The following is a 16575-nucleotide window of genomic DNA, read 5'->3' as shown; positions in this document are numbered from 1 at the left end:
CCCCTGTGTCCTCCACCACCCCATCACTGCTCACCTTATCCAGCAGCAGCCCTTCTCCCTTTGTTTTTACCTCCCCCCTGTCCATCATCACCTCCTTCCTGCTCCCCCTGTCCAGCAGTAGGCCTCACTTCATTTTTCTGCCCCCCTGTCCATCAGCACCTCTTCCCCTGTCCATCAACCCCTTTTTCCAGCTCCCCCTGTCCAGCAGTATGCCTCCCTTCCTTTTTCTTCCCCACCTGTCCATCAGCACCTCTTCCCCTGTCCATCAACCCCTTTTTCCTGCTCCCCCTGTCCAGCAGTATGCCTCCCTTCCTTTTTCTGCCCCTCCATTTCCCTGTGCTGCAACATTTCCTTCCCACCCCTCTTCCCTGTGCAGCATTTTCCTCCCCCTCCCCCATAACTTCCTCCTTACCTCCATGCCCTACCATTCTCTCCCCCTCTGCTCCCTTTCCTCCTTGAACTTCATTGGGCAGCAGCAGCAGCATTTACAATTAATTGCTGTTGCCGGCTTCAGGTCTTCCTCTCTGGCTGGTCCTGTCTTCATGAAAACATGAAGTAGGCAGGACCTGCCAGAAAGGAAGGCCTGAAGCCGGCAACAGCAGCAAATTTTAAACGCTGCTGCTGCCCGAAGAGGAGGAGCGGTGGGGTCGGAAGAGGCGGAGTTGCAGCTCCCCGAGCTACGATTTCTGCCGTTGGCTCCTTCGGTTCCGGCTGTCTCTCTAAAGACGCAGTGGTGGCTCCTCTCAAGATCCCCAACTGCAGACCTCCGATGCAGGTGGGGATCGCGTCCCATTTCCTCCTTCCTTCCTTCCGACGGCAAGAGCCGCCACGGCCGACAGGCTCCACGCCACCGTGCGCATGCGCACTCCTATCTGCGGGTCCCTACAGCTCACGGAAAACGGGCTCACGCAGGTGGAAGTGCGCATGCGCGGCTTAGGGTTTTATTATATTAAATTCTGTTATTCTAGATGATGTTGATAACCTATAGAAGTTAAACATATTGCTCATAGGCTTTGCAGACATGCGGAGGGGCATTTTCTAAAAGGACATCTATGTCCGACTTGGTTGTTTCCCACTAAACATCTATTTTTTAACAGGACATCCAAATACTTTTATTTATTTATTTATTTTTAAAAAATCACCCATTTGGATGTCTTGGCCACCAAAACGTCTAAGCAGCCAGGACATCTAACTTTATTCATCATTTTCAACACAAAAATGTCCAAGTTAGAAAAGTCCAAATCAGAATCATTTAGACATGGGAGGGCCCACCATTCTAATGGACTGTCCACATAGACATGCCAACAGAGCAATAGGGCACCTTAAAGGGCACTGCTGTGAACTTCACATAAAGGGTGCCAAATATGCATACATCCTATATAATAAAACGCTAGCTGCGCATGCGCACTCCTACTTGCGTGCTTCTGTTTTCCCTGATCTGTGAGATGTAGGTCTGTGGCCACAGGAGTGCGCATGCGCGCCTAGGGTTCTTTTCAGTTCGTCATCGTCGTCGCTCCCCCCCCACCCGAATCCCCGTTGAGCCTCCCACCACGGTCTGACCCTCCCATCCGACTTTCCCTTCTCGTGGTCTGGCCGGCTCCCTTAGTCCCTTGCCGCCACCTCCGCCACCCCCTTCCCTTCCCGCGGTCGACAAACCTCCTGGCTCCAGCAGCGGCCACAGCACTGTAAACACGCTGCTTCGCGGCCTCTACTGCCCTGATTTGCTCTGCCGCATCTCTGATGATGTCATCAGGGATACGGAAGAGCAAATCAGGGCAGTAGAGGCCGCGAAGCAGCGTGTTTACAGTGCTGCGGCCGCTGCTGGAGCCAGGAGGTTTGTCAACTGCAGGAAGGGAAGGGGGTGGCGGTGGCGGTAAGGGACTAGGGGAGCTGGCCAGACCGTGGGGATGGCGTGCATCTCCAACAGTGTGTAGGCGGGAGGGCGTGAAGGAGTTTCAGCTCAGAGGAAAGGCTGGAGGGTGCTGCAGGTGGCCCATGCAGGTAAAAATTCTCACAGGAGGGTAAAGGGGGCTGCTTCGGGGGGAGGGGTGTGCTGGGAGGCAGATTGTTTTGCTTAGGGGTGGGAAGACAGAAGGGGGGCCACGGAGAGACAGGGAGGAACTGGAGGGGGAGAGGGAAAGGGGCCTGCTTTGGGGGAGGGGTGTGCTTGGAGGCAGACAGTTTTGCTTGGGGGGAGACAGAAGGGGGGCCACGGAGAGACAGTCAGGGAGGAATTGGAGGGGGAGAGGGAAAGTGGGCTGCTTTGGGGTAGGGGTGTGTTGGGAGTCAGACAGCTTTGCTTGGGAGGGAAGACAGAAGGGGGGCCATGCAGACACAGTCAGGGAGGAATTGGAGGGGTAGAGGGAAACGGGGCTGCTTCGGGGGGAGGGGTGTGCTGGGAGGCAGATCGTTTTGCTTAGGGGTGAAGACAGAAGGGGGGCCACGGAGAGACAGTCAGGGAGGAACTGGAGGGGGAGAGGGAAAGCAGCCTGCTTTGGGGGAGGGATGTGCTGGGAGACAGACAGATTTGCTTGGGGGGGGAGACAGAAGGGGGCCCACGGAGAGACAGTCAGGAAGGAACTGGAGGGGCAGAGGGAAAGGGGTCTGCTTTGGGGAAGGGGTGTGCTGGGAGGTAGATAGCTTTGCTTGGGGGGGGAGACAGAATGGGGGGCACGGAGAGACAGTCAGGGAGGAACTGGAGGGGTAGAGGGAAAGGGGGCTGCTTTGTGGGAGGGGTGTGCTGGGAGGCAGACAGCTTTGCTTGGAAGGGGAGACAGAAGGGGGGCCACGGAGACACTGTCAGGGAGGAATTGGAGGGGTAGAGGGAAAGGGGGCTGCTTCAGGGGGAGGCGTGTGCTGGGACAGTCAGGGAGGAACTGGAGGGGGAGAGGGAAAGGGGGCTGCTTTCTAGCACCCGTTAATGTAACGGGCTTAAACACTAGTTTCACTATAACCCCCTTATAATTCATGGTGAGCCCTCCAAAACCTACTATATCCATCTGTCTGCCACCCCAAAATCCCTTATGGCTGCAGGTGGCACCTATATGGCAATATAGTAGGGTTTTGGTGGGCTCATTCTTAACATCATAAATGTGGTGGTTAGAGTGGCTTATGGGCCTGGGTCCTCCTCTCTATGGTTCATTACCCCATCCACCAGGTTACTTAAGAGACTGTGTGATGTTCTACTAGACCTTCCCAAACTAGGTGCTGCTGTTCTACAGACAGATATGTACTCTTTCATTCAGATTTTTGAGGGGTGGGAGGCAATCAGTGAGCATTGGGGGTATGTAGGGGGGTGTCATACCTTCATGTATCCATGATCATCTGGCAATTTGGGTACTTTTGTGGCACTTAGACATGTCTAGCTCCGAATATCTAAGTTCCATCCGGGACATTTAGCAAAAGGTTTGATTATCCCCGCAAGATGTCCAAGCTTAGCACATCCAATGCCCACCTATAACATGCCTCTCAACATGCCCCCTTGAACTCTAGATGCACAGCAGGTGAAATGTCTTGCTTAGATGTCTAGGAAAACGGTTTCGATTATCAACACTTGGATCCTGGCAATTAAGATGTCCAAGTGCTGACTTAGGCGATTTTTTTTTGGACGTTTTAGTTTTTTGATTGTGTCCCTGATAGGGTTTGACCTGGCTTTTATAGAGAGAAAAACTAGATCAGCCCTGGATTTTTCATACCTTACATTACATTACATTACATTAGTGATTTTTATTCCGCTTGTACCTTGCGGTTCAAAGCGGATTACATAAGAAGAGAACTGGACATTTCCAGGATGGTACATGACAATAGAGAATACAGTTTGAGGATAGAGACTTAATAACAGAATGATACCTCTCTTCTGATTCATCTCTTTGTCTTAAAGGAGCAAAGGAAAAGCCAGGATTGCATAGTAAATACTTCAAAGCACTGAGATGTAAGTTTAAAAAAAAAAAAAAAAAGATTAGAATGAGGAATGGCCAAAGTCCTCTTTTCAGAAAGCGTGTGACTTGCTTGGTTCATCTGTCACTGGATGGTACAGATATCCAGAATAAAAGGACTCATCTCCCAGCTGATTGTAGAAATTCTGGATATGACTAATGCATTCATCTGCTGACGAGAGTCCCCAGGGCTAGAGGAGTCCTTTTCCACAACTGGCTCTCAACAATATTTCTAGTTGTTTTAGCTCCAGTAAATTGCAGCTTTGGCCAAAGGCTAACCCTACCAGATGTCTTCTTATCTAGGTACAGAGATCAAAGCATTTTTATGCAAGCCACTTGTTTGTAGAGCAAAGGAGAGAAAGGAGCAGCTGGAAAATCAGGACTAGCCTTTCACACTGTCTGCTCTAACAAAGTTAAGACTCCCTTCTGTGTCCTCTGACCATGATGGATATAGCTATGGTGCAAGCAAGTCAACAGAAATGTTGTAACTGCTTCTGAGTGAGAGCGGAGATTGGCTGACCTTTTAACTCGTCTGGTGTACTGCACACCATTTCCTCTAATGAATAGAGAATGGCAGTTTTGGTGGCCACCCACTCATGAAGATAGACCAAATGGCAGTCACAGTGCCACCTGTTCCAGGAGAGATCTAGCCCCTTGGTGCTTTGGTGCCCCAGATTCAGATTCTTCTCAAACAGCCCAGGAGGAATGGAGCGCAGTTTATTGTGGGAAAGATCCAAAGTGTCCAAAAGGGGTAAGGGGAGGAAGAGTTCAGTGGGCAGCTTCTCCAAGCTGTTGTTCTGTAAGAATAGAAACTTTAAGTTGGATAGGGACTTGAAGAAGTTGTCTGCAAAGGAGCAAATCTGATTGCCTTCCAGTATGAGCTTTTCCAGCATGGACAAGTTACAGAGCAATTCAACCGGGAGTTGTTCTAGCTGGTTGTGAGAGAGGTCAAGAGTGGTCAAATTGGTGAGACTGCTGAAAGAGTTAGGAGGTATCTTTTGCAACCTATTCAGAGATAGATCCAACCATTCTAGTTGTTTTAATTCCTGGAACCACTCTGGGTCCAAGGCAGCCAAATGGTTCTTACTCAGCACAAGGAAACGGAGAGCAGGGATGGTACTGAAGATTTGGGGGGGCAGAGCCTCCAAGAGGTTATTGGTTAAATCCAAGGTATGCAACTGGGTGAGGTCCTGAAATAGGTTTTCAGGAAGACTGGCAAGCTTATTGTTTGACAGGTGGAGACCTTCCAGTTGGAGAAGACCAACAAAGGCGGTAGAGTCAATGCTAGTGATGCTAGTAAATTCAACAGTGATCATGAGCGAATCTGTAGGTAAAGCTGAGGGGAAGGTAGTGATGTTTTCAGATGTACAGATTATGGCTCTGTTGCTCGTACTGTTGGTGCAGTGGCACTGAGGAGGACATGCATCACTGTGTTGTAGCCACAACAGCAGAGACAGAAAGATTGTGACAGCAGGCTGCCGGGAGCTCATCCTTAGTACCTAAAAACTTCATAAGCAAAAAAAAAAAAAAAAAAGGTGCATGTAAACAACCACTTTTAACTTGAACATTAGAGCTTTGAAGCTGATTTAATGCATACTTACCCCCCCTTTTTTTTTTTGCAAAACCATGATCGCGGTTTTTAGCGCAGGCCAGCATTTTCAATGCTCTGCACTACTCTCGACACTTATAGAGTTCCTGTGAGCGTTGGAAGCAGCGCAGAGCATTCAGCATGCCGGCCTATGCTAAAAACCGATATTTTGGTTTTGTAAAATTGGGGGTTAGACCCCTTCTTTAATTTTGTTTATCCAGATTCAGAAAAGAACCACATCAAATAACAAACAATAGAATTATTAGTGAGAAACAGAGATAGAATTCTTGACACTTTTATAATGGTACTGGATGTCCACTGTACTTTGCAATGTTAATAACTCCTTGCCCAGAAGAGCTTACAATCAAATTAGGTATCTGAAGCAACATGAGACAAGAGGGGTTTGAACCCCCCTTCCCAACTCTTTCCTCTAATACACAGGTGTCAAAGTCGGTCCTCGAGGGCCGGAATCCAGTCGGGTTTTCAGGATTTCCCCAATGAATATGCATGAGATCTATGTGCATGCACTGCTTTCAATGCATATTCATTGGGGAAATCCTGAAAACCCGACTGGATTACGGCCCTCGAGGAGGGACTTTGAGACCCCTGCTCTAATAACTGGCTATTCTACCTCCCATATAAGTTGATAATATGTTGCATTTTAAGACAGAAAAAAAAGGGCCTACAATAACAAGTGATAAAATAGTGGTATCAAACAGTTACTCTTCCTGCCCCTGAAGTTGGAAGTGCCACAGAGGTATTAGCCACAAAACCTATCCCAGAGGAAGGGAAAAAGCCTCAGCTATACATGAATCACCAGAGAAGAGACTTGATGAGAGTCGCACAGAGCAGACTGGGATCGAACTTGCAACCTCAAGGTGCTGATATACCAACGTTCTGTGGTTACAATCAAAGTGGTTTACATAATACGAGGGTTGATTCATAAGTCATGGCAACTATTGTTTTTTTTTTTCTCTCTCACAAATGCGGCAGCACTAGAAATCTAATACAGGTATTCGTCGACTTTCGACCGTAATTGGTTCCGACTGACAGGTCGTAAGTTGATCGGGATGTTAAGTCAGCCTATGTTAGACTAAGGTAAGAATACTGTATTAGACTGGGTAATAATAATGTAATCATCTTAAAGTAATATTTTATCAACATTTTCTTATTTCTAAGGCAAGTACAGCACAATCCCTTTGTGGTGAACATTCGTTGTGGCCCTTATTACTGCTGCGTAGCGAGACTTGGGAGTGCGGGAGACTGGGGCTGCTAACAGTTGGTGGGGGAAACTGTAGTAAACGCGTCGTAATTTGAATAGGTCGTAAGTCGATGAGTACCTGTATATATGTTGGATAGTGTGTGACATGTACTTCTTAATGTTGCCACCAGATGAGAGATGAGTGCAGTGGTCTCTGGCAGTGGTGTAGTAAGGGGGGTGGGAGAGTGGTCCGCCCTGGGCGCCATCTTAGTGGGGACGCTGGCACCCGTCCTCCTCTCTGCCCCCCCTTCTTCCCCACCCCCCACTATCACGCGCACGTGCCATGTCCCTTCCCCCGTACCTCTTTAACGTTCCCGGCGCGAGCAGAAACCCCAAGCTCCTGCTCACACCAGCATCGGCTCTTTCTCTGACGTCACTTCCTGGACCCGCCCCTAGGAAGTGAAGTCAGAGGAAGAGCCGACACTGGCGCAAGCAGCAGCTTAGGGTGGCTGCTCATGCTGGGAACATTAAAGAGATATGGGGAAGTGGTTTTCAATGCTCCATCTGGATAACTATGCACATAATTTCAGACTGAAAGGCTATCCTAAATGTGTGCAGATTTGGCTATCGGGCTGGTGGAGGATATTCTGCGGCAGCCACTATCTGGAAACTGCTGCTAAATGGCTGGATTATGTTTACTGATGCATGCTCAATATTATCCCCATTGTTTTTGTGCATCCTTTTGATATAAAAAAAAAAAACAAATCTAATCATAAATATAATGTAAGATTTTTAGTTTTAGAATCCCTTTGAGGAAGGACTGGTTGTGTCCTGTGAGATTTCTCTCACTAAGTGTCCCATGGAATGAGCTTGGACTCAGCCCTATGAGACACAGTAGTAAACCTATGGGAAGGGCAGTGCACCCCTTTCCTCCCTCTCCATCTGCCCTGGGTCTGCAGCATCGAAGCCTTTCACTTCTGCAGTCCCCTCGGTCTGAGATCGCTGGAGTCATGAGCCTGGGTTTTCAACTCTGTGCTAGTTACACAGCAACAGACACGGCAGCTGTGAGAGCTCATTGCCTCCATGCCATGAGAGAATGAATTATACCCTGGCACCACCTCACACTGCTGGAAAGGAAAGGGACCGAGTTTGCAGACAGATTCTAGATATCCAGCCACATGCCCGGCTGGTCTCTGACCTCTTTATCCTTACCCACTTTAAGTTAATAGGCTTCCTGCACTATTAACTCTAGAGAGCAAAGGATGGGCCACTAGCTTCTCTTGTTACTTTTACTGCACTCTGAGGAGCAAAAGTGCCCTAGGATGGAATTCAGATGCTAAAAATTTGTTGCAAACCCTCAGTTTCAGGAATCTGTACCTCTCCTTCCAGAAGTGCTTGTGAGAATTTGGGAAAAAGGATCTGGAAGTTATTGCTTCCTTCTGATTCATTTTGTGTCTCTAAACCCCTGGGTGGGGATAAAGTAGGAGGGGCTGGGATGCTGAGGGAGGGATAGCGAGAGATTTTTCTTACCTGTGGTTGGCGTTTCATACAAAGAGCAGTAGCTGTCCAGTCTTCAGTAAGGGCTGCGTTTTATATAGTGAGCCTTCTCCCTATCACCAAAGTTTCCAGTAATCCTGTAGGCTTTATTCCCAAGGCAGAAGTTGATTATGACATCCAGCTACCTCTGTTGTCTTTTGGGAAATGCTCTCCTCACTGTTGAAACAACCTGGACCGAGGCCATTTAGATCTGTGCCAGTATTTGCACAATTCTAAGTCTTGTGCAAACCATTGAAAGTACACCGTGAATAATTTGAACTCATTTCTCCACCCCCATTCTGGCTAGAAAGTATTAAACTTGGAAAATACAAGGCAGGATCCTTTTTAAGATGGGGGGGGGGGGGGGTGAGGAGGAGGGTCATTGCTTTGTAAATTCTACTGGAAAGAGGGCAAGAAATTTTTAAAATAAAGCTCCTGTATAAGACTCTGGTGAGAATAAGATCTCATTTAAGAGTGTGGTTTGAAATGTTTGGCAAAAAAGTAAGTTAAACAACATAGTCTCCATTGAAGGGCATAATCAAAAGAAACGTCTAAGTTCCCTTTTGGCCTAAGTCCCTAGGCGAGGAAGTAGGCAGCAGGGAAATGTCCATTCTAAAAAAAAAAAACCCAAAAAACATCCAAAATGAATTTTTAAAATAGAATGGCCTACCTCTACGTTCAGCAATTTAATTGCCCAGTCCGCCACTACGTTTATCCTTACAATACATTCCCGACCAAAAAATTGCCCAAGTCCCAAATGCCCAAAACAAGACTTTATAGGCGAAGGAGGGACCAGTCCTTCGCCTAAAAGCAGGATTCTCTAACCGGCGTCTGTCATAAACAACGCCAGTTACAGAATCCTGGAACCGTCCCCTCCACCCCCACAACGATCACGACAGGAGAGATGCCCAATCTCTCCTGCTGCGATCCCCCGCAACCGCTCTGAATGTTTCCCGGCAGGAGAGATGCCTAATCTCTCCTGCTGTGATTCCCTGAATGTTTCCTTGCAGGAGGGTGCCCAATCCCTCCTGCTGAACACAAACCTCCCCCCCATGAGCACCCACACGATTGCTGGTAGGTGCCCAATCCCTCCTGCCGGACAAGTCCCAACCCCGAACCACTAACAGACCATGCAATCCCCCCCCCACGAACACCCCCTCCACTCCCACCTGGACTCCCTCTAACCCCTCAATCCCCCCATATCCCCCTCTAACCTTAGCAGATGGCCAGCCAGCCAGGTCCTCCTTCCCTCCATCCGGCAGGCCCACCTTCCTCAGAATGGCAGGCCTGCCCCTTCCCGGTGCATTGTGGGATGCACCAGTGAAAGGCTTAGGGCCTGATTGGCCCAGGCACCTAAGGCCCTGAACATAGGAGGGGCTTTAGGCACCTGGGCCAACCGGAATCTTAGTTTGGCCCAGGCACCTAAGGCCTCGCCCATAGGAGGGGCCTTAGGCACCTGGGCTAACCGACACTTTTAACACATTGATTAAATATAGTTTATCAATAACACCAAGAAAAGTGTACAAGCCTACAGAACTGTGACCAAACGTTCTTTATTTTACAAAGACCCGACACAGCCAGTGTTTCGGCCAATGGCCTGCAATAGGGGTCTACAATGACATACACAAAAAAATGTTTTAATTAAATTGATAATTAAATCTAAACATCACACAAACATTTACATTTGAAAGAATTGAACATCAATACAACAATTATATAATTCATATCTATAAATTGTATATTTAACAAAAAAGTCATCATAATATGACATAACTAAAAAATTTTTTTCATCATCATATAACATATAGATAAAATATATGTCGTATTATATATTCACTTTTCTATACTCCCAAATGGAACGCAGAATGGTTTACATGAATTTATTTAGTTATTCAAGCATTTTCCCCTGTCTGTCAGTGGGCTCACAATCTATCTAATATACCTGGGGCAACGGGGGGATTAAGTGACTTGCCCAGGATCACAAGGAGCAGCATGGGTTTGAACCCACAACCTCAGGATGGTAAGGCTGTAGCTTTAACCACTGCACTGCACTCCTGCAAAATACATACAGAATCTTAAAGTGTGCCCAGTCTGAATCTACAAGGCAATCTGCATTTTTCTTTTTGGTGTCTTCTCTCTGGAATGTGTTACCTAGAGACCTGTGCATAGAGCCCTTGTACCCTGAGTGTGGAACAGCATTAAAAACATACCTTTTTAACATAGCCTTCCCGGGCTACTCGCAGCCCCCTACAGTAGTGCTCTGTAGACCGGTGCTGGTCCGCAGAAATTTCCTACAGGTCCACAGGGCCAGCACATGCACTGGGCCCGAGACAGTGTTCTTTAGCCGCCGGTCCACAGTGTGATCGATGAGGCATTGTCTTCGGGCCGGCTCCCTCTTCTTCAGTGTTGCAGTGCACAAAGCCATGGGCAGAAGCTCCTACGCGCGTCCTGCGCCTTAACCGGAAGCCTTCTCTCTGACGTCACAACGTCAGAGGGAATGCTTCCAAATGAGGCGCGGGATGTGCTAGGAGTCGCTGCCCACGGCTTTGTGCCCCACTGCAGCACTGAGGAAGAGGGAGCCGGCACAAAGATAACACTGAGGGGCGGCATAAAATGGCCAGGCAGGAGCAGGCAAGAAGGCAAGGCACAGCATGGAGGGACAGAGACAACAACAGTAGGGGGAACGATTTTATTTGTGAATTTAGTGATTGATTTACATCTGCTGTCTGTATTTTGCACTATTCAGGAAGAAATGCATTTGTTTCTTTTCCTCGGGGGTTGTACTGCATGAAGAGTCTTGCATCTTAGAGTTTGTTTGTATATATTAGTATTTTTAGTTTTTGGTCCTGTATTTGCATGAGGTTATCTGTGTTCTGGTAGGAATGAATATTGAGAAGCATACAGAGTGCTTTGTGTAGTTTAACTTTGTGGTTAACCAATATGTGTTGTTAATACGATTATATTGTGTGTGTGTGTGTGTATATATATATGGAAAATGAATGGAAAAAATGGTGTTACAATTAGTACTATTATGGGGGCGGGGTCTGGGCCACGACATAGCCCAGTGTTCTTCAACTGCCGGTCTACAAACCGGTGCCTGTCCATAAAATAATTATTTTATTTCCGCCGATCCATAGGTGTCAAATGAAGAACACTGCCCTACAGCATGTTAAGGTCTTGACCATGTGCCTGTCTTTCCCCTTCCTTTGTGTCCTGGTCTCTTTTAAAAAGGATTGGCGGCATTCCAGTTTTCCTTTCTATGTTTATTATATTTCATTGTAAACCGCCTTGATATTTGTACAGGAGGTGGTATATCAAGATTGTTAAACTATAAATCATAATAAGCAAGCGCTAACTTCATGAAATCTGAATGCAATGCAACCCCGGAGAAACTGATTCCCAAGACTGGAAGAGCAACAACCTTATCTGTGAAAATTTTACACTGGGCCCTAAAACACCAAAACACCATCTACTGAGTAAGCAGAACAGTGCGTAGTAAGGGGGGGGGGGGGTCCGCCCTGGGCAGCATCTCTACTCCCCTTTCTTTCCCTACCCCCCCCAAACCGCACGTGCGTGCCCCTTCCCTTCCTCAACCCCGTATCTCTTTAACATTCACCCCAACCTGCTGCTCGTACCAGCATCGGCTCGTCCTCTGAAGCAGAACAAACAGGACTGCTACACAGAAACCACATTCAAGGAGACTACCTTGAATGCTGTCTTGTTAAAATGTTTATTTTATTTTTATTTTTCCTCTAACTCTACTTTTCACTTCTCTATTACCCTCCAGGTACTTTAGTTAGATTGTGAGCCTTCGGGACAGTAAGGGAATTTTTCAAGTACCTTTCTTATTTCTAATCTTAATGTATATTTTCTGTAAACCGCTTAGAACCTAACGGATGTAGCGGTATATAAGAAATAAATTACATTACATTACATTACCTCACCTTGGTCAGGTGCACAATACAGGCAGACCTTCAATAAATATGAAACAAGAGACCACAGTAATAGGGATACAAAGGTATAAAACCAGAACTGGTGATTAGAGAATGACCTGGGGACAGTTTGTCCCTGTCCCTGTCTCTGTCCCATCCCCACACCATCTTTGCAGGCTCTGTCCCTGTCCCTGCAGGCTCTGTCTCCAGTCTCACCCTACTACTTGAGCTCTGTCCCCATCCCTGCAGGTTCTGTCCTCATGGGCACCCTTATGATTTTATATTTAAAACTTTGTATTAAAGTATAAAAAGGGACAATGTTCTGTACAACTGTTGCTAATAAATCATAAATCGATCCTTCCGTTTCAATCTGGTTTTGGTACAATCTTCCCAAAGATTTGGTTGCCTGTGCTTTTGTATCACCTGGGAAGACAACTGGATAGTCTTTCAAACATGGCTGTACAAGAGAGCTAACCTTGGGGGAACAGGAAAATATGCTTTGGCTCCTTGATGCCAGTAACATTGGATGAATCTGTTGCAGTAAGATGCTTGAGCAATTGCGCACGTGATGGAAGGATGTTGCAGTTGGTAGGAGCCTGATCAGCAGGAAAGACTCTGGTTGCCACATTAAAGGCAAATGATGTCATATAACAGTGCTTCATTTAAAACCAGAAACACTTCTGCAGTGTGGTTTTTTTTTTTTTAAATCATTGGATCTACAGTCTCAGCACCCTGGGGTTGTGGGTTCAAACCCCGCGCTGCTCCTTGTGACCCTGGGCAAGTCACTTAATCCTCCATAACCCCAGGTACGTTAGATAGATTGTGAGCCCACCGGGACAGAGAGGGAAAATGCTTGAGTACCTGATTGTAAAAACCGCTTAGATAACCTCGATAGGCGGTATATAAAATCCTAATAAACTTGAAACTTGAATTCAGTTCCTAGTTTTCTAAGATGTGTTAAGTTTTTACATATTGATATTAGCATTTTATAGATGCTGTTCTGTCTTCTTTAAGGCTGGCCTCAAGCTTTTAGAGACTGGCATGGGGGCAATGTTTGTCCCCGATCCTGCCCCATCTTCGCGGGCTCTCTCTTTGCCCGGTTCCCATCCCCATGTCATTCTCTATTGGAAACTTCAAGAAATCAGCCTCTGCATATACAGTAATACTAGATAAATAGAAACTGAAAAGCAAGATATCAGAAATGAACATCTGCCAAAGCTGATATATTTGAGTTAATAAATCCAGAATTAAAATATTTTTTTCTACCTTTGTTGTCTAAGCATTCTTTTTTCCCAATTGCTTTTGTCCCACTGTCCCATCCATCTCCTCCATGTTCCTATTCATTCTGTCCAGAATCTCCCCTTTGTGCCCCTGTTTCTATCTCTACCCCATCCCTCTCAGAGGCCAACTGAATTCCATTTCAGTTTCAGGAACCAACCCCAAATCTGGGTTCAACCATGCTTTGGTTTTAGCTGAAAATGCTAGTGATTTTCAGCTGGAACTGGGAATGCCCCCCCCCACACACATACAACCACAATATGACCACTCTCTTGCCACCCCTCAATCATAAGTACTGCCCTCTCACCACCCCAGTTGCTCTTACCCATGATGGTTCCAATCACAAAATGGCTGCCATGGGAAGCCACAGCAGTCATTTGAAGCCGGCATGGGCAGGAGTAAAATTAGGATCACTCCTGCCTTGAAGAGGCTACTAGATCACCAAGGCTTCTAAAGGTAGGATGTGGGATGGCCTTTGCTTAGTGGGAGAGTGGACCAAGTGGCCGGATTGTGAGCAGTCTGGGGGTGGGGTGTCTCAATTTCTGACAGGGGGCCCAAGGAGACCTGCTGTCTGTCAGATGGGAGGAGGATGGGCAACAATTCAGCTTCAGTTTTGACTGACACCAAGCAGCAAATTTTGGCTACAGATTCGGATTCTGCCCAAACCGAAAACCCTAGTTTTGGTCACCCTCTACTCTGTGTCCCTATCCTCCATATATTCAGTATCACTCCCCTGTGTCCCTATCCCTATGCTCCCTCCTTGCTCAGCATATCTTCTGTGACCCTGTCTCTCTTCATGTCCAGCTTCTTCCCTTTTTATCAACCCATCCCAGGCCAGCATCTTTCTTTCCTGTTGCCTCAGCCTCCTTCCCATAATGTGGCATCTCTCTCCTTTCTTTCTCCATTGGTTCAGTATCTCTTCCCCTTAGCCTGATCTCTCTCTTCCTTCCATCCCATGAGTTCAGTATCTGTCCTTCTTTCTTCCTTCCCCCCCTTTCCAATGTCTCTCCCTCTCTCTCTTTACTCTGCTTCCTCCTCTCAGATCAACATCATACCCCTTCTCTTCCCTCCTTTCTGGTCTAGTCTCTTTCTCCTCCCCTTCCTCCAGGCATCTCTCCCTGTATTATTCCCTACCCCCCTCCACCAAATGCAGCCCTTCAAACTTACGATGGTCACTGGCAGTGGCAGAAATAAAGACAGGCTACATCTGGACTGCTCCAAGGACATTCCCTCTATCATGTCTCACCTCTAACCCCTAACAGTGGCTAGTCCTGGGCTTTTTGCCAGGCTTTCTTAATGTGTGACACCCCTGCCATGTACAGGAAAGTGTTTTTGCTCACTATTGATACCTGATTGATTTTCAGAGTGATATGAACACCTAATGATTTATTTAGAGCTCTCTTTATTTTGTTTTAGTCATGTGATTTGGTTTTGATGGTATAAATATGTATTTTTTATTTGTAATCTGTCCAAAAATTGTACATTGGGCAGAATAAAAAAAAATTAAATACTGTGAAATAAAAAGTATTGTATAGAATATTGTACCATCAGTGGACAGTGTGTTGAAATTCCTGTCCTTGGATAGAAGTTACAGTGGTGGAACTGATAACTTTATTCTGTTTTTGACCCGTTGGCAGCGCCTTTGGGAATTAGATGGATTAGTCAGTGGAAGAGTTTTCTGTGATATACTACAGAGCTGTGTACTTTAAAGCAGATTCAATGTAAAACGGGAAGATCGTTGTCAAGTAACATTCATGAAAGTTCTGAATTGAGCACAGGATCATATGGCCTATGTGGTCTTAGATCCCTAGCAGTCAGAATTTGCGAGGGTTTGAGGAGAGGGGACAGAACCTTCTCTGACCTTTTAACAGTAGAACTGGATGAAGAGACTGACATACCGATGGTGCTTTTAGATCTCAGTGTGACATTTGACATCTCAAGTCACATAGTTTTACTAGAGTCACTTAAAGGAATAAGCATTTGAGGTATGGCTTTGATTGTGGTTTGATCCATTTCTGAGGGAGCCAACTTCATCTTTTTTTTCTTATCAGCAAAAACCTTTAAAGAGCGGAGAGCCACAGGGCTTGTTGCTCTCCTGGAGCTGATCTGGACTTTTGATTTCAGTTATATGTTTTATGCAAATGATGATATACATATATTGCCTTAACGGCAACATGATGGAAACCAAGAATTGTGCACCTCAGCTCCGAACAATGGTGAAATAATTTTTATATCTCAAAGGAAAGATAGCATAAGCTATATGAAGCAAGAGTTCATTGGTGTAGTTTCTTTGCTTAGTCTTTGGATGGGGTGGAGGTGGGGCAGGGAGAAATCATATTGTTGGTAGGGGAGGTTTCAGAGAGTAAATTCAGTATAACACTTGGGAACATTTGGGGGATGCTGCCCCACCATATCCTCCAAGCTACACTGATGAAGCAATTACACCCCTAAATGAAGGCACTAGGGAGCAGCAGTTACAACCCTAAATCCCTTTCAGAAGATGGGTAAAGTAGGCTGTATCTGCCACGTTCAATAATGTTAAGCTGATGGTGCTACCGAGACAGGCATTATCTAGGTTAACCTCATGTATGTTAGCAGTGAGCTGCTGGATAGAGCCTAGAGGTAAGTAGATTAGAACTGAATATTGCACAGGCAGAAGTACTAAAGATATGAAAGTTAGGATCCTTAGACCTAGGGTTACCAGATTTTGGTAAGCTAAAACCTGGACAAGTGGATTAATTTAAGATGGGCCCCTTATAACACATTCCAGATCCATATAGACAACCTGGGTTTTTGCAGGCATTGGTGATATTCCAGTCTGGTTCTCTCATAGCTAGCTGGGCAAGTTTAAAGAGCAGCTCTTGCTTTGCCTAGTTAGCTATGCAGATAAGGCACTGAATATCGGCCATACCTGAATAACTTCCAGGAGTTACCAAAGACATAGATATATTGATGTGATAAAGTTTTCCCTCTCTTGATTTCCTCTATTACAGCATATAATTCACACTGAATGGTTTCTGATTTTTAAACAATATTAGACAAAAGGTATCTTAGTAAACACATAACACAGTTTATACAGCTACATCATTTTTGTAAGGAACCAAG

At 46.2% G+C, this 16575-nt stretch overlaps 1 protein-coding gene across 1 annotated transcript; it reads right to left on the bottom strand.

Moving 5' to 3' along the window:
• Positions 1–2889: 2889 nt before the first annotated feature.
• Positions 2890–8389, bottom strand: LRG1 (leucine rich alpha-2-glycoprotein 1). The gene is made up of 3 exons (XM_033957238.1): positions 8255–8389; positions 3850–5441; positions 2890–3695 (listed from the first exon to the last, which is right to left on the bottom strand). The coding sequence occupies exon 2, from the start codon at positions 5423–5425 to the stop codon at positions 4406–4408; it is 1020 nt and encodes a 339-aa protein (XP_033813129.1). The 5' UTR covers positions 5426–5441; positions 8255–8389; the 3' UTR covers positions 2890–3695; positions 3850–4405.
• Between the last annotated feature and the right edge of the window lie 8186 nt (positions 8390–16575).

This window comes from Geotrypetes seraphini, chromosome 8 (genome assembly GCF_902459505.1).
Source record: "Geotrypetes seraphini chromosome 8, aGeoSer1.1, whole genome shotgun sequence".
NCBI classification, from domain to species: Eukaryota; Metazoa; Chordata; class Amphibia; order Gymnophiona; family Dermophiidae; genus Geotrypetes; species Geotrypetes seraphini.
This window is presented reverse-complemented; position numbering and strand designations above follow the sequence as displayed.

Coding starts and splice junctions, on each gene's coding strand:
- LRG1 (XM_033957238.1), bottom strand. CDS start 5,425: ATGAGCTCCCGGCAGCCTGCTGTCACAATCTTTCTGTCTCTGCTGTTG.